Consider the following 25424-nt stretch of genomic DNA (forward strand, 5'->3'; position numbering starts at 1 on the left):
TGTTCATTTGACTGCAGCTGATTTAAAGTCATACCTGTCGTGACACCGGTGCTGTTCATTTGACTACGGCTGATTTAACGTCATACCTGTCGTGACAGCGGTGCTGTTCATTTGACTACGGCTGATTTAACGTCATACCTGTCGTGACAGCGGTGCTGTTCATTTGACTACGGCTGATTTAACGTCATACCTGTCGTGACAGCGGTGCTGTTCATTTGACTACGGCTGATTTAAAGTCATACCTGTCATGACACCGGTGCTGTTCATTTGACTACAACTGATTTAACGTCATACCTGTCGTGACAGCGGTGCTGTTCATTTGACTACGGCTGATTTAAAGTCATACCTGTCGTGACACCGGTGCTGTTCATTTGACTACAACTGATTTAACGTCATACCTGTCGTGACAGCGGTGCTGTTCATTTGACTACGGCTGATTTAAAGTCATACCTGTCATGACACCGGTGCTGTTCATTTGACTACAACTGATTTAAAGTCATACCTGTCGTGACACCGGTGCTGTTCATTTGACTACAACTGATTTAAAGTCATACCTGTCGTGACAGCGGTGCTGTTCATTTGACTACGGCTGATTTAAAGTCATACCTGTCATGACACCGGTGCTGTTCATTTGACTACAACTGATTTAAAGTCATACCTGTCGTGACAGCGGTGATGTTCATTTGACTACGGCTGATTTAAAGTCATACCTGTCGTGACAGCGGTGCTGTTCATTTGACTACAACTGATTTAAAGTCATACCTGTCATGACACCGGTGCTGTTCATTTGACTACAACTGATTTAAAGTCATACCTGTCGTGACACCAGTGCTGTTCATTTGACTACGGCTGATTTAAAGTCATACCTGTCATGACACCGGTGCTGTTCATTTGACTACAACTGATTTAAAGTCATACCTGTCATGACACCGGTGCTGTTCATTTGACTACAACTGATTTAAAGTCATACCTGTCGTGACAGCGGTGATGTTCATTTGACTACGGCTGATTTAAAGTCATACCTGTTGTGACAGCGGTGCTGTTCATTTGACTACAACTGATTTAAAGTCATACCTGTCATGACACCGGTGCTGTTCATTTGACTACAACTGATTTAAAGTCATACCTGTCGTGACACCGGTGCTGTTCATTTGACTACGGCTGATTTAACGTCATACCTGTCGTGACACCAGTGCTGTTCATTTGACTACGGCTGATTTAACGTCATACCTGTCATGACACCAGTGCTGTTCATTTGACTACGGCTGATTTAAAGTCATACCTGTCGTGACACCGGTGCTGTTCATTTGACTACGGCCAATTTAACGACATACCTGTCGTGACACCAGTGCTGTTCATTTGACTACGGCTGATTTAAAGTCATACCTGTCGTGACACCGGTGCTGTTTATTTGACTACGGCTGATTTAAAGTCATACCTGTCATGACACCAGTGCTGTTCATTTGACTACGGCTGATTTAAAGTCATACCTGTCGTGACACCGGTGCTGTTCATTTGACTACGGCTGATTTAAAGTCATACCTGTCGTGACACCAGTGTTGTTCATTTGACTACGGCTGATTTAAAGTCATACCTGTCGTGACACCAGTGCTGTTCATTTGACTACGGCTGATTTAAAGTCATACCTGTCGTGACACCAGTGCTGTTCATTTGACTACGGCTGATTTAAAGTCATACCTGTCGTGACACCAGTGCTGTTCATTTGACTACGGCTGATTTAAAGTCATACCTGTCGTGACACCAGTGCTGTTCATTTGACTACGGCTGATTTAACGTCATACCTGGCGTGACACCGGTGCTGTTCATTTGACTACGGCTGATTTAAAGTCATACCTGTCGTGACACCAGTGCTGTTCATTTGACTACGGCTGATTTAAAGTCATACCTGTCATGACACCGGTGCTGTTCATTTGACTACAACTGATTTAAAGTAATTTCCCCCCTCGTTTCTATCTGTTTTAAACCTTGCTCTTGTCTGGTTTGCTCTGGTGTGATCTGCTCTGGTCTAGTGAATCAGAACCAGATGATAACACTACCGTTTTATAGTAACTCTCTACTGATGCTGGAATAAAGATGTCGCACTCTGACAGGTGACCCAGTGGACCTGTACACTCAGCCCTGCATGGGCCCTTTCATCCTGCCTGGAGGAAGTACTGCTGAACCCAGTGTGTGTGTGTGTGTGTCGGTGCGTGTGTGTGTGTGTTCCTGTGTGGTGTGTGTGTGTGTGTGTGTGTGTGTGTGTGTGTGTGTGTGTGCATGTGTTTTGCCAAATCTGAATTATTCTCTAATCTGGTAGTTTGTCTCTTCTCTCCAGGTAAACCTGTGATGATAGTGACTGAATACATGGAGAATGGATCCTTGGACAGCTTTCTGAAAGTGAGTTTACAATATTACACAGCTAAATTAATTATCTTCACACTACCTTAATTCTTTCTACGTTGGCCTATGGAGTTATGCCATGCATTCCACTCGAACTAACCAGAAACTCTGGCTTACTGAAATTAGCCAAAGCAAAACATCAAACCAACGTCAGAACAACATTTAATCAACATGAGCAGACAGGAGTGTGTGTGTGTAGGTCCCGTTTTAGCAGTTTTCCACATGTGCCTGTGTGTCTGCACAGCATCCCTTCAGATGGAAAATGGAGTAGCTGCAACCTTCTCCAGCTATTTCCTCTGGTTGTAGAGTGGCCTGGCTTTTATCACTGAGAACTGTCATACAACACACACACACACACACACACACACACACACACACACACACACACACACACACACACACACACACACACACACACACACACACACACACACAGTCATCCCTCTCCTCCACACCACATTACTGTACCTCATGTTTGTGTTATGACTATATGACTGTAGCAGCTTTGATCCGACTCTGCTTGTCTCTACCAGGTGCTCTGGGCTTTATATAGTGCCCGGGAAAACACCATCTATTTGGTCAAAGGCTCTGGCATAATGTTGTCAGGCCTATATGGTTGTGAGATTGTACAATTCACCTTGAAATGAGCAAGTTAAAGTCAGAGGTGATCTAAAAGGTTCATGTAATTGGTTTGGATGTTGATATATGAATGTTCCGCTGTATTTCTTAAAAACAGAAAGGTCATATTCATTCTGTTTTTCAATCCAGTGGCATCTGTTTTAGAGGTATGACATTCCACCTGTGACTGATTCTGTCTCTGTCTCTCTTTTGCTCTCTTTCTCTCCCTCCCCTCCTCTCTCATCACCCCCTCTTCCTCCTCTGCCTCCCCCTTCTAGAAACATGATGCCCAGTTTACTGGTATCCAGTTGGTGGGCATGCTGCGTGGCATCGCGTCGGGCATGAGGTACCTGTCTGACATGGGTTACGTCCACAGAGACCTGGCCGCTCGTAATATCCTGGTGAACAGCAACCTGGTGTGTAAGGTGTCTGACTTCGGCCTGTCCAGAGTCCTGGAGGACGACCCCGAGGCTGCTTACACCACACGGGTAAGACATGGTGGTCGGGTTTATCAATGACATACGATGGGTTTAATAGTTGTTTCTGACAGAGACAGGATACTATTTGGTGTTTTATTAGGATCCCCATTAGCTGTTGCAAAAGCAGCAGCTGCTCTTCCTGGGGTCCACACAAAACATGAAACATGACATAATACAGAACATGAATAGACAAGAACAGAACTAGATTTTAAAAAACTCATGTCATGTAAGAACAACCTCTTTCCATAACTCTGGTGCCTAATAGTGAGTGGACACATTGCTGTGGTCAGAGAGAAAGGTTATCACTGTCAGACAAAGCTGAACTGACTGACCTCTGTCTCAGGTTTCCACAGAAGGGCATTGTCTCCCTCTCTCTCTCACCCTCCCTTCTTTCTGTTGATCTATCTCCCCCTTGCCAGCCTTATCATTGAATACATGCTGACCATGAGACAAATCACCTCATATGTCACATACATACACATACACACATACACAAACTCCTGACCTTGCAGCAGTGCAGAGCGAGGTAGCAGTACATAAATAAAAGCTGGGTGAGATAACGCTAACATGAATTCACAATAAGCCTTTTGTTTGTGTTCTCCTGAAGGATCATGGGAAAGGAATGACAAACATACTAGATAAGCAACATCAAGAGGCCTTTGAGCCTAGTTTATCCAACCTATCACCATCTATATAAAATACTGTGTGTGTGGTCACCTTGTGGCCTAACATTAGTATGTAGGGCTCTAAACTCTGTGTAATAACAGCTTCAGACCCCCATGTTAAATAAACACTCAAAGAGCTATTACTTCACTCCCATAAACTCACTCCCTAAAATATGCTAATTGACTTCCCCTAGTGTGTCACTAGTAATAGAGCTGAGTTCTCATCCACTCAACGGTCACATGAATGTATCAGACCCTGCAGGCCGTTCTTTCTCCCTCCCTCTTCTGTCAGACCACTCTGCTGTTCCATGAGCCCCCTCCTGTCTGTCTGTGTCTCACTGGTGTCATACTCTACCGTCATTATAGGTATAATCCTTCTTTTCATGAGGCTGGCTGTGTTTATGTACACTCACCAGGGATTCAAGGGAGCAGAAGTGGATTTATTTGTGTGTGTGTGTTTGCGTGCTTGCATGTGAATGTGTGTGTGTGTGCATATGTGTGTGCTCCTGCGTGCGTGTGTGAGGGAAGAAGTGGTTTGTTTTCTGAGGGCTTTGTGTTTACAGAGAGCTGGCCAGGAGTTGTGTGACTTGGCCAGGAGGTCCGTTAGCTTTGGCTCCTCTCCTCTTTTCTTCTCTCTGCTCTTTTCTTTTCCTCTCCTCCACTGGCCTGACGCAGGCCAAGCCTTGAGTAAGTCCAGCAGCCCCCTGAGTGTAGACACTGAGCAGGAGAAACACAGGGTCAGCACACAGGCTCCCTCTCTACCTCTCTTCCCCTCTCTCTCTACCTCTCTTCCCCTCCCTCTCTACCTCTCTTCCCCTCTCTCTCTACCTATATTGCCTTTTCCCTCTCCCCCAGGAAGAAACACAGTGGGGATGAAACAAATGGAACAAGGCCGTGTAGTTCTGGAGGCTGAGGACACAACCTAAACCCCTCTCTTTGTCCTTCCTCTCTCTCCTTCTCTCTCTTTATATCCACGTCCATGTCAAACGTAACCTAAAACAAATCATGAATGTACATCATCAATAGAATGACAGTTACATACATATCGCTTTCACTATTTGATGAGTTTGTGAATAAATAGAAATGTGATGACTGGGCATGGGTGTTGAAATACTTTCATTGTGATTTCTCTCTCTCTCTCTCTCTCTCTCTCTCTCTCTCTCTCTCTCTCTCTCTCTCTCTCTCTCTCTCTCTCTCTCTCTCTCTCTCTCTCTCTCTCTCTCTCTCTCTCTCTCTCTCTCTCTCTCTCTCTCTCTCTCTCTCTCTCTCTCTCTCTCTCTCTCTCTCTCTCTCTCTCTCTCTCTCTCTCTCTCTCTCTCAGGGAGGTAAGATCCCTATCAGGTGGACAGCTCCAGAGGCCATCTCCTACAGGAAGTTCACCTCGGCCAGCGATGCCTGGAGCTACGGTATCGTGCTCTGGGAAGTGATGTCATACGGGGAGCGGCCTTACTGGGAGATGTCCAATCAGGACGTGAGTATGCAACCGTCGCCAGGGTGACCTAATAAACTTCCTGCTAAGAGAGGAAATGAGGCCTCCCGGGTGGCGCAGTGGTCTAGAGCACTGCATCGCAGTGCTATGCTGCGCCACCAGAGTCTGGGTTCGCGCCCAGGCTCTGTCGCAGCCGGCCGCGACCGGGAGGTCCGTGGGGCGACGCACAATTGGCTTAGCGTCGTCCGGGTTAGGGAGGGTTTGGCCGGTAGGGATATCCTTGTCTCATCGCGCTCCAGCGACTCCTGTGGCGGGCCGGGCGCAGTGCGCGCTAACTGAGGGGGGCGGGTGCACGGTGTTTCCTCCGACACATTGGTGCGGCTGGCTTCCGGGTTGGAGGCGCGCTGTGTTAAGAAGCAGTGCGGCTTGGTTGGGTTGTGCTTCGGAGGACGCATGACTTTCGACCTTCGTCTCTCCCGAGCCCGTACGGGAGTTGTAGCGATGAGACAAGATAGTAATTACTAGCGATTGGATACCACGAAAATTGGGGAGAAAAGGGGATAAAATTTAAGAGAGGAAATGATGCGTAGAGCGGCCAGGTGGAAGACTGAGTCTGAAGCCTGATGGTCTGAACCAGAAATACATATACACACAGAAATACAGCATTGTCACCTGAGAGGGATTTATTGGCATTTATTGGCTTTATTGGCATGGAAACATATGTTTACATTGCCAAAGCAAGTGAAATAGATATTAAACTAAAGTGAAATAAACATTATTCTCACAAAAGTTCCAAAAGAATAAAGACATTTCAAATGTCATATTATGTCTAAATAGTGTTGGAACAATGTGCAAATAGTTAAAGTCAATATGTTTTGTATTTACAATGGTGTTAGTTTTTCATTGGTTGACCTTTTCTTGTGGAAACAGGTCACAAATCTTGCTGCTGTGATGGCACACTGTGGTATTTCACCCAGTATATATGGGAGTTTATCAAAATTAGATTTGTTTTCAAATTCTTTGTGGGTCTTGTAATCTGAGGGAAATATGTGTCTCTAATATGGTCATACATTTGGCAGGAGGTTAGGAAGTGCAGCTCAGTTTCCACCTCATTTTGTGGGCAGTGTGCAGATAGCCTGTCTTCTCCTGAGAGCCAGGTCTGCCTTTTGTCGGCCTTTCTCAATAGCAAGGCTATGCTCACTGAGTCTATGCATAGTCAAAGCTTTCCTTAGGTTTGGGTCAGTCACAGTGGTCAGGTATTCTGCCACTGTGTACTCTCTGTTTAGGGACAAAAAGCATTCTAGTTTGCTCTGTTTTTTTGTTAATTATTTCCAATGTGTCAAGTAATACATTTTTATTTTCTCATGATTTGGTTGGGTCTATTGTGTTGCTGTCCTGGGGCTCTGTGGGGTCTGTTTGTGTTTGTGAACAGGTGACTAGCTTGCTTAGGGGACTCTTTTCCAGGTTCATCTCTCTGTAGGTGATGGCTTTGTTATGGAATGTTTAGGAATCGCTTCCTTTAAAGTGGTTGTAGAATTTATCGTCTCTTTTCTGGATTTTGATCATTAGCGGGTATCGGCCTAATTCTGCTCTGCATGTATTATTTGGTGTCTCTCTCTCTTTTCCTCCCTCCAGGTGATCAAAGCGGTGGATGAGGGCTACAGACTGCCTCCTCCTATGGACTGTCCTGCAGCTCTGTACCAGCTGATGTTGGACTGCTGGCAGAAGGAGAGGAACAACAGACCCAAGTTTGAACAGATCGTCAGCATCCTGGATAAACTCATACGCAACCCTGGGAGCCTGAAGATCACAGCCAACACCTCATCCAGGTACTATACACATCTACATTTAACCTTCAAGCTCTCAACCCTGACCTCTGAATCTAACCCTGGCAGCCAACATCTCATCCAGGTACTATACACATCTACATTTAACCTTCAAGCTCTCAACCCTGACCTCTGAATCTAAGCCTGGCAGCCAACATCTCATCCAGGTACTATACAGATCTTAACTGAACAGCTATCTGTACGCGGTAGTATTAATAAAGCGTTAGACAAGGTGACGTCTTTCTCTGCTCCTCTCCCACGCACCTGGCTCAACACGGATGGACACCAGACATATCTGTTCCCCACACATCTCCCAAGGCATTATGGGTCACGGCACATCCTGCTCGTTAGTGACAGCAGCGACAGGAAACACTGTCCTCCACTCTGGGACACGTTTATCCCTCCCTCGCTTTTAGTGTTTCCTTCTCTCGCTTTCTGTCAGACACTCCCCCTCTGCTGGCCTATTACAATATTACTGGTGACTTGAAAAATGAGGAGGATGGGGGACCCACGGTGTAGGAGCGGAACGCAAGAAGACCACAAAGTGAGAAATGAGGAGGATGGGGGACCCACGGTGTAGGAGCGGAACGCACGAAGACCACAAAGTGAGAAATGAGGAGGATGGGGACCCACGGTGTAGGAGCGGAACGCACGAAGACCACAAAGTGAGAAATGAGGAGGATGGGGACCCACGGTGTAGGAGCAGAACGCACGAAGACCACAAAGTGAGAAATGAGGAGGATGGGGGACCCACGGTGTAGGAGCGGAACGCACGAAGACCACAAAGTGAGAAATGAGGAGGATGGGGGACCCACGGTGTAGGAGCGGAACGCACGAAGACCACAAAGTGAGAAATGAGGAGGATGGGGGACCCACGGTGTAGGAGCGGAACGCACGAAGACCACAAAGTGAGAAATGAGGAGGATGGGGACCCACGGTGTAGGAGAGGAACGCAAGAAGACCACAAAGTGAGAAATGAGGAGGATGGGGGACCCACGGTGTAGGAGAGGAACACAAGAAGACCACAAAGTGAGAAATGAGGAGGATGGGGGACCCACGGTGTAGGAGCGGAACGCAAGAAGACCACAAAGTGAGAAATGAGGAGGATGGGGGACCCACGGTGTAGGAGCAGAACGCACGGAGACCACAAAGTGAGAAATGAGGAGGATGGGGGACCCACGGTGTAGGAGCAGAACGCACGGAGACCACAAAGTGAGAAATGAGGAGGATGGGGGACCCACGGTGTAGGAGCAGAACGCACGGAGACCACAAAGTGAGAAATGAGGAGGATGGGGGACCCACGGTGTAGGAGCAGAACGCACGGAGACCACAAAGTGAGAAATGAGGAGGATGGGGGACCCACGGTGTAGGAGCGGAACGCACGAAGACCACAAAGTGAGAAATGAGGAGGATGGGGGACCCACGGTGTAGGAGCGGAACGCACGGAGACCACAAAGTGAGAAATGAGGAGGATGGGGGACCCACGGTGTAGGAGAGGAACACAAGAAGACCACAAAGTGAGAAATGAGGAGGATGGGGACCCACGGTGTAGGAGCGGAACGCACGAAGACCACAAAGTGAGAAATGAGGAGGATGGGGACCCACGGTGTAGGAGCAGAACGCACGGAGACCACAAAGTGAGAAATGAGGAGGATGGGGGACCCACGGTGTAGGAGCGGAACGCACGGAGACCACAAAGTGAGAAATGAGGAGGATGGGGGACCCACGGTGTAGGAGCAGAACGCACAGAGACCACAAAGTGAGAAATGAGGAGGATGGGGGACCCACAGTGTAGGAGCGGAACGCACGAAGACCACAAAGTGGCTTTCAAAAATCTTCAAAGAATAATTATTTTAACCTAAAGTATTTAATAAAGACATTTATAGTACAATATTATGGGGAATGGGATTGAGAGCGCTCCTTACACAGTGTTGGAAAGGGATCACAGCAGTGATTGAATGAGGGTATGTTCAGAGGCTTGACGTCAGTGCAGGATAGGATTTGACTGGGAAGACAAAAAACACACTACACAGTTAGACTAAGAATGCTAAGAATGAGTTAGTCCAAGCAAGGAGTAAAATCATTGATATGTAATAATGTGTTTGTGTATGTGATTGACTCTACAGTCAGGAGGAGACTTAACTGTAAATACAAATAGCAGATACATTCCATTACAGCTGCGCCATTGTAGGTATGAACTACAAGTTTCTCCATTAAGTTCAACTCAGACATCTCAAAATTCACAAAGTCAAACACAGACTGCGCGTCTCGCCCACTTGACACATCAAAGTAGCCCAAGAAACGTTCCTGAATAAAGCCCTGATCATCCACATACCTGATGATAACTGACAACTGCAAGCAGACTGGTGCCACCATAGGTCCCAGAGCGGTCAGACTGGTGGCACCATAGGTCCCAGAGTGGTCAGACTGGTGGCACCATAGGTCCCAGAGTGGTCAGACTGGTGGCACCATAGGTCCCAGAATGGTCAGACTGGTGGCACCATAGGTCCCAGAGCGGTCAGACTGGTGGCACCATAGGTCCCAGAGTGGTCAGACTGGTGCCACCATAGGTCCCAGAGTGGTCAGACTGGTGGCACCATAGGTCCCAGAGCGGTCAGACTGGTGGCACCATAGGTCCCAGAGTGGTCAGACTGGTGCCACCATAGGTCCCAGAGTGGTCAGACTGGTGGCACCATAGGTCCCAGAGCGGTCAGACTGGTGGCACCATAGGTCCCAGAGCGGTGGGGCAATTTTTACCCCCTGGGGTCCAGAGTTTTTCCTTATCTGTTAATCTAACCAGGAAAACTCTGGACCCTATAAGGTATGACAGTGATTCATCAGTTTTAAAAAGGTTTATGATGGGACTAGTTTTTCCAAATCAGGTCACATGGTTTTAAAAAACTCCTGAGAAAACTCCTGGCCCTGGGGGGGATGAACACCCTGTCAAACTGCAGAAACCTTATACTTGCTCATATGAATTATATTTAGACTAGACTAGGAGGGGGGTTTCTACTACCCAGACACAGATAAAGTGATAGACAATAGAACTCACAGGGCTCAGCTTTATGCATGTCTGCATCATGCAGGCCTATGCAACTGTAGGCCTTATAAAACATTAACTCACATCTGTCATCCTATTATGTGGATTGATTAATTCCAATTAATAATTTTTGATTGAAAACGTATAGGCAGCATAGCCAGCCCAACTTTGAATATAAACTCAATTTGATCACCTTCACATTTTCTCCTGACACACAAATGGACTATAAATACATAACGTTACCAATGAGTTTACCCTGACCAGATGGACAGGGCTCACAGGCTGTATGCAGCTGCTCTTATTAGTAGCCTACAGTTGATCAGACTGAAAAATAGTCTCGTTTTCATCCCATACAGCGTGTCAGATCTCTAATGTTTAGGTGTAGCCCAGGCTGCTGCAACATTTATGTAATGAGTTTCTGCTTGTGTCTGTCCGGAGGGATTGTGTTCTTTGCTAAATAAATACCAGAGGAAAGTGGAAAGCCTACCTGAGTGCGAGCGTAAAAAATGCGCTGGGTCAACCTCTCTCTTTAATCTAACTTCTAATGGATGATGCGATGGAATCTATCAAATCATTCTGAATTGATTTTGACATCCCAGAAAAGACAGTCGAAAGTTCCATAAGTTCAGCAAATAAAGCATCGTAACGTGCAATTACCGCTGCAAGCTCCTTGTAGTTGCTCTTGTTAGCGGAACTTACCCTCTCGTTGTGTCCTCTGAAGCCAATTCTTGCCCAAAAACGCAGTGGTGTTGATATGCCGCTTGAGAACATCCCTGTTTCTTCTAACTTTCTCGTTGTGTTGCGCAGTTTGAATACGCAGACCTTCGTCATGATCGATACTGCTTTTTCCCTAAAAGCTTCAATTTGATGTGGGCTCTCTGCTTTTGTTTTTCCGTTTAGCTGAATGATCAATGTTCTTCAGGTCACTGTACCCCCCTTTTGCATGAGGCTCAGACCTTCCAAAAAGCAGGCAAGGCCAGCAATACAGGCGGCCTGATGAAAGGCTCCCTGTTAACCAGCTATACTTTTGATACCAGGTGGTATTGAAGCCCTCACCTTTTCCTCCTTCTTCATGAAAATGATCTCAGGCAGAGGTCAGAGGTCGACCCTCGGTTTTAATTTGCACCTTTTCCGTGTACCCCAGAGAATGAAAGGGGTTCTTAAACAAAAAGTCAACAACATTTACGGTAACATTGGCAGCGAAAACTGCGCACTTGAGCTGCTAGCTAGCTAGCTACTGCTACTTGCTACTGAAGTTAGCAAGGCAAAGTGCAATTTATTTCAATAACTGGACACAATAATCTACCTCCTCTGTCTCCTGTAATTTGAGGAAACTCATTTGAATTGAATAATATTGTAATGACCTGACTAGATCATAAAAGAACAATTGTCCAGACAGAGGATGGGGTTTACGAATTGAGTTTACGAATTGACGGTTTATTAACCCAACTTTACACAGGCTACTGTTTGGCCGTAGCCCACGCCAAATAAATGAAAGATAACCACAAGCCAACCGTGACCTTCTCTTGTGAAGGCCAGACATAAGAGAGAGAACAAAGGCTAAACCTGGTTTTAACTTCCAATGCTCCATCCCCCTGCCCAACCCCCCTCCACACCACTCTGCCAACCGCCAGGATGCCCGGCATCAGAACATTCCAGGCATTCCCGTGATTGGCAGATAGCAGGTTGATTGGCATGTCGGACCCCGCGAACACTGGGTACTGGTAAATACAACACAACCAACTAATAGCCTAACACATAACACACAGCTGTCTGTGCGGGTCGCTACACAGCCCCCCCACCACAAAGTCCCTCGTCCCCGAGGGAACAAACAAAGTCTCTGAAGCGACCCGGAGGTCTCCTTTGCATGCGTGGCCGTGATGGTCGCAGAGTGCCCCTCTGGGAACCAGGGGATGACGGCAGGGATATGGGGGACAAGGAAGCGGGAACGGATAATACAGTCCGTGGCTCTGGGGAACCACGCGGTGACACAGGGGGGGAGACAGGGGGAGTGGGCTGGCTGGAGCCTTGTCTGCGGCACCTGGGGGTGGGTGCCTAGAGAATGTCATTGCCAGAGAGGGGAATTGTGGGGGTCCCTGGGGTTTGGGGAGAAGAGGCCCCTCTGTATGGGGCTAACCTGTCCCGGTGCAGTGTCACCTTTCTCCCCCTGGGAGGAAGCTGCACCCGGTAAACAACCTCCCCTACCCTCTCCAGGACACTGCAGGGTCCCACCCAGTGACTGTCCAACTTGGGGCATCTGCCTTTTTTCCTTAGGGGGCTGTAGACCCAGACCAGCTCCCCAGCCACAAAGTGCCTTCCCCAGGTGTGCACGTCATAGTTCCTCTTCTGCCTCACACCTGCATTCCCCAGCTGCTCTCTGGCGAAGGTGTGGGCTGTCTCCAGGCAGTCCTGGAGTCTCCGGGCATACTCCGGCCCCGGGGGAACATGAGGGCTATCCAGGAGCCGACCAAACGCCATCTCCGCAGGGGTGCGGATCTCTCTCCCCAGCATGAGTGCAGGAGGTGGAGTCTTGAACAGCAGAGCGGCATGCCATGAGGACCATAGGCAGGTGCTTGTCCCAGTCACGCTTGTGTTTGGAAGAGACGATGGCCAGCTGCTGTCCAAGCGTTTTGTTGAAGCGCTCCACAAGGCCGTCACTTTGAGGATGGAGAGGAGTAGTGCGGGTCTTGTGCATACCCAGCCTCTCACACATGGTGGCAAACACACGGGACTCAAAGTTCACGCCTTGGTCGCTGTGGATGCAGCTCCAAACCTGCTGAACATCCCCGCTGTCAGGGCGTCGACGATGGTCTCTGCCTCCTGGTCAGGCAGAGCATAGGCCTCGGGCCATTTTGTGAAATAGTCCATGGCCGTGAGCACCCAGCGGTTTCCACTGTCTGTGGTGGGGAACGGCCCAACTACATCCACTCCCACCCTCTCCATGGGAGCCCCCACTGGGAACTGTTGAAGCTGAGCATGAAAGCGGCCTGGGGGGCCCTTTCTCGTTGTGCAGTTGTCACAGCGGCGGAAAAAGTCCTCCACATCCCTCTTGTGCTGCCCCCAGTAAAAGCCCTGACGGAGGCGGCGCAGTGTTTTTGTGACCCCAAAGTGTCCAGTCCCCACCCCCCCATGAGTACTCTGGAGCACAGCCTCCCGCAATGCTTTTGGGACCACCACATGCCACCTCTCCTCTCCCGTAGCTGACTCCTTCCATGCCCGCTGTAGCACGCCATCAGCCAGCCGCAGTCTCTCAAACTTTGACCACAACCCTTTGGTCGCGAGTGAGAGCGCTGTCACCTCTTCCCATGGTGGCCTCACCTGCGCCTCTACCCACTGTAGCACTGGCTGTAGCACTGGCTGTAGGTCTGTGTCCCGTCCCTGCTGCTGCCCCCATTCAGCCACGTCGACAGTCTGCAGCTCACAGCAGACAGGCCCACTCGCCCGACACTGTGGCACAGACCCCCTCCTCTGCACACAGCTCTCTCTCCCGTCCCTCTCTCCGCTCACAGTGGCGGCAGCCGTCTGCAGTACAGGGCCGACGGGACATGGCGTTGGCATTGGAGTGGCGTGCCCTTGCCCTGTGCACCACCGTGAAGTCATACGGCTGAAGCTCCTCCAACCAGCGTGCCACCTGCCCCTCTGGCTCTCTGAAAGACATGAGCCACTGGAGAGCAGAGTGGTCAGTCCTTACAGTAAAGGGCAGGCCACCCAGGTAGTACTTGAAGTGTTTGACGGAAGCCACAACAGCCAAGAGCTCAGACCTAAGAGAGAGAACAAAGGCTAAACCTGGTCTTAACTTCCAATGCTCCATCCCCCTGCTCAACCCTCCTCCACGCCACTCCGCCAACCGCCAGGATGCCCGGCATCAGAACATTCCAGGCATTCCCGTGATTGGCAGATAGCAGGTTGATTTGCATGTCGGACCCCGCGAACACTGGGTACTGTTAAATACAACACAACCAACTAATAGCCTAACACATAACACACAGCTGTCTGTGCAGGTCGCTACAATATAAAAAAAAATGCTCAACTATCACTTCTCAGCCTCCATCCAATAATCTCACCAAGCTTCTCAATGCATTGAATGCCCCATAATGCTCGGTGGCGCATCCCCAATACAACACACTACATTTATTCTCTGATCCTAATCCTATGATTGGATGGACAACTTGTCAGTTCATACTGCAAAAGCTTTGATTGGTTGGAGGTTGTCCTCTGGAAGTGGTCATAATTACCATGTATGTCTATGGAAGGGGCTGAGTCCTACAAGCATCCTAGGTTTTGTATTGAAGTCAATGTACCCAGAGGAGGACACAAGCTAGCTGTCACCATGGTACACCATGGTGCTACCCCAGAGAGTGCTGTTGAAGTTACTATAGACCTTCATTTTAAAACAGTGAGTTTTAATAAATTATTTGGTGACATATGAATATATTTAGTCTAGATGTATCTAAACAGGATAACCTTTTCAATGTATTTTTTATTTTTTTTAATGAAATTTCACTGAGGAGGTTGGTCCTCCCCTTCCTCTTCTGAGGAGCATCCACTGACTGATACTGTCTCTGTCTCTGTCACATGCTCCCCCCTCTGCTGGCCTATTACAATATTACTGATACTGTCTCTACCTCGCCCTCCAACCAAGGTGCAAGACATTACTGGATCTATCAAATATATAGAAACCACATATTGAATCTCTCAAGATATCAACCCGATATTGAAATAGGGGCCTCATAGAAGGTGTTCCTCCACTTCTGTGAATGTGTTAGGCCATGATAGTAGTGTATAGGCCTATAGGGGAGAGCTGTTTGTATTATGTGCAGAGGTCTACAGAGGTCTACAGGGGAGAGCATTTATTTTGTATGGGCAGACCCCTATAGGGGAGTGTAGTATTATCTTTATATTTTCAACATGGGCCTGAACCTGTTTGTGTATGGACCCAGTTGGTAGTAACATGGGCCTGAACCTGTTTGTGTATGGACCCAGTTGGTAGTAACATGGGCCTGAACCTGTTTGTGTATGGACCCAGTTGGTAGTAACATGGGCCTGAACCTGTTTGTGTATGGACCCAGTTGGTAGTAACATGGGCCTGAACCTGTTTGTGTATGGACCCAGTTGGTAGTAACATGGGCCTGAACCTGTTTGTGTATGGACCCAGTTGGTAGTAACATGGGCCTGAACCTGTTTGTGTATGGACCCAGTTGGTAGTAACATGGGCCTGAACCTGTTTGTGTATGGACCCAGTTGGTAGTAACATGGGCCTGACAGAGGCTGTCATAAACAAACACTTCCTGCTTCCTGTGTGCACATGATGTTATGATCTCACTTCAACTGTAACCTGTGTAGTTACTGGTCAGGCCTCAGACTAGCTCTCTCCCTCTTTCTCTCCCTAAACTGCCACACGTCCTGATTTTCCTCTTTTCTCTCACTCACTCTCTCTACAGTACATACTAATACACCTAATACTCATCTCTTTTCATTCTGTGTTTCCATCTCTTTGTTTTGACCACTGGGGAGGTCCAGGGGACTGAGGCGCTGGTGTAGAGTGGCCTTGGGCAGGCAGAGAGGGAGCAGGGAGGAGGGAGGACTGGAGCTATAGCTGGAACAGGGGTGGGGTAGAGGGGGGAGGCGATGGGGCAGTGGGTTGGTGGAACAGACGGTCCTGGTATTATGGAGACCTCGGAACTCATAATGTTGACTAATGATTTGTTAAGAAAGTGAAAATGGGTCCCTGGGAGTTTGCATGTAATTTTCCTGATTGGCTTTTAACACAGGGCTGAGTGCTGGGCGAGAGAGGTGGGGGGGGGAGGGGAGACGATTTATGGCGATTAGTGCAAGTGTGTGTGTGTGTGTGTGTGTGTGTGTGTGTGTGTGTGTGTGTGTGTGTGTGTGTGTGTGTGTGTGTGTGTGTGTGTGTTTGTGTGTGTGTGTGGGGGGGGGGGGGGGGGGGGGGGCTGCACCGCAGGAGCAGCTGTGTTCGGGCTCCCACACCTCATCTGTCTCTGGGCTGCCCTGGCTAATGGAGAGCCCATCCCCCACAGGCCCAGATCAAAGCCTGGGGCCGGAGTGCACTGTCTGGGGGCCTGAGGGAGAGGGGACCTGGGGTTAGAGTATACTGTCTGGGGGCCTGGGGGAGAGGGACCTGGGGTTAGAGTGCACTGTCTGGGGGCCTGGGGGAGAGGGACCTGGGGTTAGAGTTTGAGTCTGTGGGGTGGAAGTGAGAGAATCTTAGGGCAGGTGTACCCTAACAGTCCAAGGGCAAGTGTCGAGAAGGCTTGAATACAGGCTGTCCAAGAGATGAGAATTAAAAATGTGTTTTTAATTGACCTACCTGGTAAAAGAAAGGTTAAGTAAAATTGAAAAATTGGTAGTGAAAGGAAGTGATGAGTGAAAATAAGAGGGGTTTGAAGTTGGGGTTGATGAGTATGGGCTTAGAGGGGTACAGTAGCTGTAGAGAGGGGCCAATGGGGAAAGGGAGGTGTGGGGAAAAGGGGATGAGTGAAGAGGGATAACGGGGAAAGGCAGATGGAGGGAGGAGTGGAGGGGTGGAGGGTAGAGAGACCCAGCAGAGCCATTTCAGTTCCCCTCACAGTGAGAGCTGCATTCCTCACTTCTACACTCCTTCACCAAGCTGCCCAGATGTCAACTTCTCCCCCTCTCTCCTTCTCCCCCTCTCTTCTTCTCCCCCTCTCTTCCCTCTCTTCTTCTCCCCCTCTCTTCTTCTCCCCCTCTCCATCTCTCCTTCTCCCCCTCTCTTCTTCTCCCCCTCTCTTCCCTCTCTTCTTCTCCCCCTCTCTTCTTCTCCCCCTCTCCATCTCTCCTTCTCTTCTTCTCCCCCCTCTCCATCTCTCCCTCTGCTCCCCTGAGAGCCCTAAAAACATGATACTACACAGCAGTGGTCTTTCAGAGTGGAAAACAGACAGAAAAGGAGAGAATGAAAAGAACAAGAGGGAGGAAGAAAAGACAGGGACGGTGGTATTGTACTTTTCTTTCTCACCTCCCGATTGTTTTCCATCATGTGAAGAATTCTCCTTTTTCTGAATCCTGTCTCTGTAAGATGTGATGATGCGTACACAGGGGTTTACGATACCAACTCCTCTCCATGACAACAAGCATGTTCTTTTACTTCCCTCTCATCTTTTCTCATCCCTCGTTCTCTCTGCCTGTTGGTCCGTCATGAGACTTCACCAAGCGCAGTTAAAAATAAAGAATAAAGTAAACAAACAGAATCCTACAGAGGGAAGACAAGGTCATCTATAGTTTACCTCTACACTGACACGCTGACTGCTCTGGAGGCAGGGGAGAAAACTCTGCAGATCAATAGTCTCCTCATCCATGCCTGGATGGTGTAATCAGGGAGCTGTGTGGGTGTGTGAGAGAGAGATGAGAAGAAGAGGCTCCCTCTTTTCCTCCTCCCCTCCCTCTATCCCTCTCTCCTCTCTTCCCTCCTGTCCTCCTAGTTGGCTCTCAGCTGTCAGACAGGCCTCTGATGATCAGGAAGAGATTCAATCACATACCAGTCTCTTAGCTCTCCCTTTCCTTTGCCACTTCTTTCTCTATCCTCTTCCGCCCATTCTTGATCTCACTCAGACATGGCCTTGCTCTCCCTGTGGTGAGCTGTCTGGCTGGTTAGTTGTGTTCCAGACAGAAATCATCTATGGGATATTGTTTACTGCTTTGTTAACTTGTCATGGAACAAACATATTCTGGAAGCATAAGTCTAGTAGTCCCATAAGCAGTAGGTCTTACTTGTCCCACCCTTGAGAGGTAGCGTACTGCACGTCAGTCTGCCACTAATACAGATAACAGACAAACCTCCAAACCACCCCAAATACAGTGTCACTTGCTGTGATATAAAAATCTGTCATTAACTAAGACTCTAAACCTTTCCACCACCCAAAATACTCAGCCTCAGGTTGGACTTGACTTCCTGCTATTCTGATTAGTTTATTTAGACTACTATAAATACACCCTCTATGGGAGTGGCAGGACCAAGCTGGTTTCCTGTCCGGTGTTGGCTTGTATCGCCTAGGCTGTGTGTGATCAGGTGCTATGGTTTTCTGACTCACAAACATACACACACATGCGTACACACATGCATGCACGTACACACACACACACACACACACACACACACACACACACACACACACACACACACACACCTATTCATGTCATTATTCCGAATGGCTCCAACACACACACCCACCATTGTTTAGTATGAGTCAGGGTTGTTGTTGATGTGACCTAAGTTGGTCTGACCTACAGTAACCTGACCCTGCCTCATGGGGAGGAGGTGGACTTGTTGATTTGGATGTTGATTGGATATGACTGTAGCAACAGCTGCTTTGCCTGGTGTCAACTGAACACAATACAAAACAACATAATGTTGTTGACTCAGAAGATGTGGAGAGTCTCCTGGTATGGAGTTATTGACTGGTTGGTTTAGCAGACGTCTGTCTGTATGAACAGCCAGAGGAAACATGGTCAGGGTTAAGGACAGACTCGCAGATACAGTCCTCTCTACCTCACTCTCATTCTACCTCACTCTTCGCTCTTTCCCTTCCTCTTCCACCTCTCTCTTCCTCTTCCCTCTCTCCCTTCCTCTTCCACCTCTCTCTACTCCCTCTCTCCCTTCCTCTTCCACCTCTCTCTTCCTCTTCCCTCTCTCCCTTCCTCTTCCACCTCTCTCTACTCCCTCTCTCCCTTCCTCTTCCACCTCTCTCTTCCTCTTCCCTCTCTCCCTTCCTCTTCCACCTCTCTCTATTCCCTCTCCCTTCCTCGTCCACCTCTCTCTTCCTCTTCCCTCTCTCCCTTCCTCTTCCACCTCTCTCTATTCTCTCTCCCTTCCTCGTCCACCTCTCTCTTCCTCTTCCCTCTCTCCCTTCCTCTTCCACCTCTCTCTATTCCCTCTCTCCCTTCCTCTTCCACCTCTCTCTTCCTCTTCCCTCTCTCCCTTCCTCTTCCACCTCTCTCCATTCCCTCTCTCCCTTCCTCTTCCACCTCTCTCTTCCTCTTCCCTCTCTCCCTTCCTCTTCCACCTCTCTCTACTCCCTCTCTCCCTTCCTCTTCCACCTCTCTCTTCCTCTTCCCTCTCTCCCTTCCTCTTCCACCTCTCTCTTTTCCCTCTCCCTTCCTCGTCCACCTCTCTCTATTCCCTCTCCCTTCCTCTTCCACCTCTCTCTATTCCCTCTCCCTTCCTCTTCCACCTCTCTCTACTCCCTCTCTCCCTTCCTCCTTTACCTCTCTTCCCTCTCTCCCTACATCTTCTACCTGTCTCTTCCCTCTCTCCCTTCCTCCTCTCCCTTCCTCTTCTACCTCTATCTTCCATCTCTCCCTTCCTCCTCTCCCTTCCTCTTCTACCTGTCTCTTCCCTCTCTCCCTTCCTCCTCTCCCTTCCTCTTCTACCTCTCTCTTCCCTCTTTCCCTTCCTCTTCTACCTCTCTCTTCCCTCTGTCCCTTCCTTTTCTACCTCTCTCTTCCCTCTGTCCCTTCCTCTTCTACCTCTCTCTTCCCTCTGTCCCTTCCTCTTCTACCTCTCTATTCCCTCTGTCCCTTCCTCTTCTACCTCTCTCTTCCCTCTGTCCCTTCCTCTTCTACCTCTCTCTTCCCTCTGTCCCTTCCTCTTCTACCTCTATCTTCCCTCTCTCTCTTCCCTCTCTCCCTTCCTCTTCTACCTCTCTCTTCCCTCTCTCCCTTCCTCTTCTACCTGTCTCTTCCCTCTCTCTCTTCCTCCTCTCCCTTCCTCTTCTACCTCTCTCTTCCCTCTCTCCCTTCCTCTTCTACCTGTCTCTTCCTTCTCTCCTGTCACTCAAATCTCTACAGAACAGTGCCTCAAGCCATGCTTTTCATCCTATAATTTATTGTTCATGGAGCAGCATGAATTTTGATTGGTTTAGATAATGATTTGGTTTAGATTCTAATCCGATAAGACTGCAGTATTGTTGAAATTCTAATATTTTATTACAGAAAATAACAATGTAATTATACATAAATATATGCTTGTTTTGTTAATAATAATATTGTTAGAGATGTCTAAAACGTAAATGTTGAATCTATACATTACAGTTTCCTTTTTCTTTGTCTCACAGCCCATCCAACATATACATGTTTGGAGCTAGATTGACGTAATGACCTAGAAACAGTGCAAGCAGTCACATTGGAAATCATCAGACTTAAATTGTGTGTGTGGCTTTCACTGGGAGAGCTTGTCCATAACACTCTGCAACAGTACAGGATTGTGGGTAGTCCCTTCTCTCCACAGGGGAGACCCGTGGTGCATGTGTGTCAGAGTGTGTGTGTGTGTGTTTTTATGTGTCTGTGTGTGTGTGCATGGGGAAATGTGGTTTACAACCTTCTCTGTTCTCTCTTTGCAGCATGTTATTTTATGAGCTTGTTTTCTCAATAATAACAGTTTCAGTCCCTGATGTGATTTGCAGAATCCAGCACGCGTGTGTGTGTGTGTGTGTGTGTGTGTGTGTGTGTGTGTGTGTGTGTGTGTGTGTGTGTGTGTGTGTGTGTGTGTGTGTGTGTGTGTGTGTGTGTGTGGTGCTGGAGGTGGAGGTGTACCTTTCTGGGCAGGCAGACAGAGTTGTGTATCAGCTGAGTGGAGGGAGGAAGTAGTGTGATTTATTTTCCAAGGCTGACCATGCAGCTCTTTGAGGGGACTTTGAGGGGACATGTAACCCCCCTCATCACAAGGAGTTCAGCAAGGCTAGTGTTCTAAACCGCTAACCATGCATGTCCTTTCTCCCCCCCCCCCCCCCTCTCCCAGGCCAGCCAACCTGCTTCTGGACAGGAGAAGTTCTGAGGTGGTTCCATCGTTGGACACCATGGGGGATTGGCTGGACAACGTGAGGACTCTGCCCTGTAAGGCCTTCTCCGGGGTCAGCTACAGCTCCTGTGACACCCTGCCCAAGACCTCCGCAGAGTAAGAGTGCTTCTTATGACGCTCTGTAGTGACACTCAGACTCACGCTTACAGGACTCACTGAAGACTCGCTGAGGAACCAATGGTCCAGTGAAATTTACGTTTTTTCGGCTTGTCCAGCCAGTAGCAAAATGCAAGTTGTTGTATAATATGATTTCATTTTGTTTCTAAAAAATTATATTTTACAAAATATGGGAATACCCAGAATTTTTTCTGTGAGTGCAACAGGGAGCGAGGCCCTAACAGTGATTTAAAGAGCTCAGACAAGACACTTAAAACAGGACATTTCCCTGAGAAAGTATCTCATGCCACAGCAACCCAGATTTAATACAGCTCACACCCCCCCACACTGAGACCCCAACATGTTTACAATCTGCCTCCATTACTCGGAGGCACCACTGTGGGTCTAATCTGTTAACCATGGATAGCAGCGTTTGATTGTAATCTGTAATGACAGAGCTTTAGCCATGCTACGCAGAGATCAACCATACCGAGGGAGAGAGAGAGGAGAGAGACATCTTGTAAAATCTAAACTCCAGTTCTGACAGGATCTACAGGCTGTGAACAGCTTTAGTAGAGTGGATCTGGCAGGATCTATGATCACAGCCCCCAACTCATCGCAACCTCTCTCTCTCATAATAAACCTCTATTTGGGCTCACGGCTCCACCATGTTGCTCATATGGGTTTCATGGGAAATGTAGTGATTTGGCCCGCTGGAGGCTTTCTCTCTCTGTCCCTTTCTTTCTATCTAATTTACATCTCTCATTTTCCTCTCGCCCTCTATCTCTTGCTCTCTTTCTCTCCCTGTCCCCTTCTCCTTCCCTCCCTCCCTTCCTCCCTCCCTCTCCCTCTGTGGAGGATGTGGCCTTTGGGGACCTGCTGTTGTGTTAATTGATAAGGTATTTGACAGTGTAAATAATTTGACAGTTGTAATCAGGCTGATCAAAGCAGATGTCTGGGTGCTATGCTCTGGTCTCCCTAACACACTGGGCTACACAGCGGTTACACACAGTCATTACACACTACACACAGTCACTACACACTAGAAACAGTCACTACTAACAAAAGGCCCAGGCAGTAATTACCACGTTGCCTTTTGTTCTGATGTCAATATAAATAATGAAATGCAAATAGCGTACTAGATTACTTCCTCACCCATGGCCTAGTTGAATTGCCTGAGAGAGAGCCTGATCTATCCAACAGAACAATACCTAATAAGGAGCTCCCTCTCCCTCTCTCTCCCTCTCTCTCTCTCTCTCTCTCTCTCTCTCTCTCTCTCTCTCTCTCTCTCTCTCTCTCTCTCTCTCAATTCAATTCAATTCAATTCAAGGGGCTTTATTGGCATGGGAAACATGTGTTAACATTGCCAAAGCAAGTGAGGTAGGTAATATACAAAAGTCAAATAAACAATAAAAATGAACAGTAAACATTACACATACAGAAGTTTCAAAACAATAAAGACATTACAAATGTCATATTATATATATGCAGTGTTGTAACAATGTACAAATGGTTAAAGCACACAAGTTAAAATAAATAAACATAAATATGGGTTGTATTTACAGTGGTGTTTGTTCTTCACTGGTTGCCCTTTTCTTGTGGCAACAGGTCACAAATCTTGCTGCTGTGATGGCACACTGTGGAATTTCACCCAGTAGATATGGGAGTTTATCAAAATTGGATTTGTTTTCGAATTCTTTGTGGATCTGTGTAATCTGAGGGAAATATGTCTCTCTAATATGGTCATACATTGGGCAGGAGGTTAGGAAGTGCAGCTCAGTTTCCACCTCATTTTGTGGGCAGTGTGCACATAGCCTGTCTTCTCTTGAGAGCCATGTCTGCCTACGGCGGCCTTTCTCAATAGCAAGGCTATGCTCACTGAGTCTGTACATAGTCAAAGCTTTCCTTAAGTTTGGGTCAGTCACAGTGGTCAGGTATTCTGCCACTGTGTACTCTCTGTTTAGGGCCAAATAGCATTCTAGTTTGCTCTGTTTTTTTGTTAATTCTTTCCAATGTGTCAAGTAATTATCTTTTTGTTTTCTCATGATTTGGTTGGGTCTAATTGTGCTGTTGTCCTGGGGCTCTGTGGGGTGTGTTTGTGTTTGTGAACAGAGCCCTAGGACCAGCTTGCTTAGGGGACTCTTCTCCAGGTTCATCTCTCTGTAGGTGATGGCTTTGTTATGGAAGGTTTGGGAATCGCTTCCTTTTAGGTGGTTGTAGAATTTAACGGCTCTTTTCTGGATTTTGATAATTAGTGGGTATCGGCCTAATTCTGCTCTGCATGCATTATTTGGTGTTCTACGTTGTACACGGAGGATATTTTTGCAGAATTCTGCATGCAGAGTCTCAATTTGGTGTTTGTCCCATTTTGTGAAATCTTGGTTGGTGAGCGGACCCCAGACCTCACAACCATAAAGGGCAATGGGCTCTATGACTGATTCAAGTATTTTTAGCCAGATCCTAATTGGTATGTTGAAATTTATGTTCCTTTTGATGGCATAGAAGGCCCTTCTTGCCTTGTCTCTCAGATCGTTCACAGCTTTGTGGAAGTTACCTGTGGTGCTGATGTTTAGGCCGAGGTATGTATAGTTTTTTGTGTGCTCTAGGGCAACGGTGTCTAGATGGAATTTGTGGTCCTGGTGACTGGACCTTTTTTGGAACACCATTATTTTGGTCTTACTGAGATTTACTGTCAGGGCCCAGGTCTGACAGAATCTGTGCAGAAGATCTAGGTGCTGCTGTAGGCCCTCCTTGGTTGGTGACAGAAGCACCAGATCATCAGCAAACAGTAGACATTTGACTTCGGATTCTAGTAGGGTGAGACCGGGTGCTGCAGACTGTTCTAGTGCCCGCGCCAATTCGTTGATATATATGTTGAAGAGGGTGGGGCTTAAGCTGCATCCCTGTCTCACCCCACGACCCTGTGTGAAGAAATGTGTGTGTTTTTTGCCAATTTTAACCGCACACTTGTTGTTTGTGTACATGGATTTTATAATGTCGTATGTTTTACCCCCAACACCACTTTCCATCAATTTGTATAGCAGACCCTCATGCCAAATTGAGTCGAAGGCTTTTTTGAAATCAACAAAGCATGAGAAGACTTTGCCTTTGTTTTGGTTTGTTTGGTTGTCAATTAGGGTGTGTAGGGTGAATACATGGTCTGTTGTACGGTAATTTGGTAAAAAGCCAATTTGACATTTGCTCAGTACATTGTTTTCATTGAGGAAATGTACGAGTCTGCTGTTAATGATAATGCAGAGTATTTTCCCAAGGTTACTGTTGACGCATATTCCACGGTAGTTATTGGGGTCAAATTTGTCTCCACTTTTGTGGATTGGGGTGATCAGTCCTTGGTTCTCTCTCTCTCTCTCTCTCTCTCTCTCTCTCTCTCTCTCTCTCTCTCTCTCTCTCTCTCTCTCTCTCAAATTCAAATTCAAATTCAAGCTGCTTTATTGGCATGAAAAACATTGTGTCAATATTGCCAAAGCAACAATGTATACAATATACATTGTAATACAATTAAAACAATGACAAATAATAATATAGAATGGCAGTAAATAATAATACAAAATTAAATATAAAAAATAGTAACAATAAAATGGTAACAGTCAATAGTCGAATGTAATGTATGGTGTAATGCACCACTACCACCACCACTATCATTAAACTGCTATCATTACCATTACCACCCATACCATTACTATTTGGAATGATAAACAACAATAATAATACTAATAACAATAACAGTAATAACAATAACAGTCATAATAAGTAAGTTACTGCTTAATATGCAGATGTTATTATTCAGTGTCCCTCAGGCTATGGCAGGCAAATACATATTTGGCTGCAAGAGGAGCCATTGCTCCTTCGCCCATGAGTATTTTTAGTTTTTCCTCTGGGTTTAATAAGTTAAAATTTGGAATAAATGTAGTCATTTCTGTGAATAATGAATCTCTTGGTGAGGAATATTTATCACAGTAAAGGAGAAAGTGCATCTCTGTTTCTACCTCCCCTGTCGTGCAGTGACCACATACACGCTC

General features: G+C 47.4%; 1 protein-coding gene across 2 annotated transcripts in view; it reads left to right on the top strand.

Annotated features, from left to right (window-relative positions):
* LOC139538807 (ephrin type-A receptor 3-like) overlaps positions 1–25424 on the top strand; it is a 148451-nt gene that overhangs the window by 114513 nt on the left and 8514 nt on the right. For both annotated transcript variants that reach the window (XM_071341261.1, XM_071341259.1), the window contains exons 12-16: positions 2336–2397; positions 3297–3506; positions 5484–5633; positions 7227–7420; positions 21229–21384. In XM_071341261.1, coding sequence (XP_071197362.1) covers positions 2336–2397; positions 3297–3506; positions 5484–5633; positions 7227–7420; positions 21229–21384 — 772 coding nt within the window. The remainder of the gene's footprint in view (positions 1–2335; positions 2398–3296; positions 3507–5483; positions 5634–7226; positions 7421–21228; positions 21385–25424) is intronic.

Source organism: Salvelinus alpinus, chromosome 14 (assembly GCF_045679555.1).
Source record: "Salvelinus alpinus chromosome 14, SLU_Salpinus.1, whole genome shotgun sequence".
Lineage (NCBI taxonomy): Eukaryota > Metazoa > Chordata > Actinopteri > Salmoniformes > Salmonidae > Salvelinus > Salvelinus alpinus.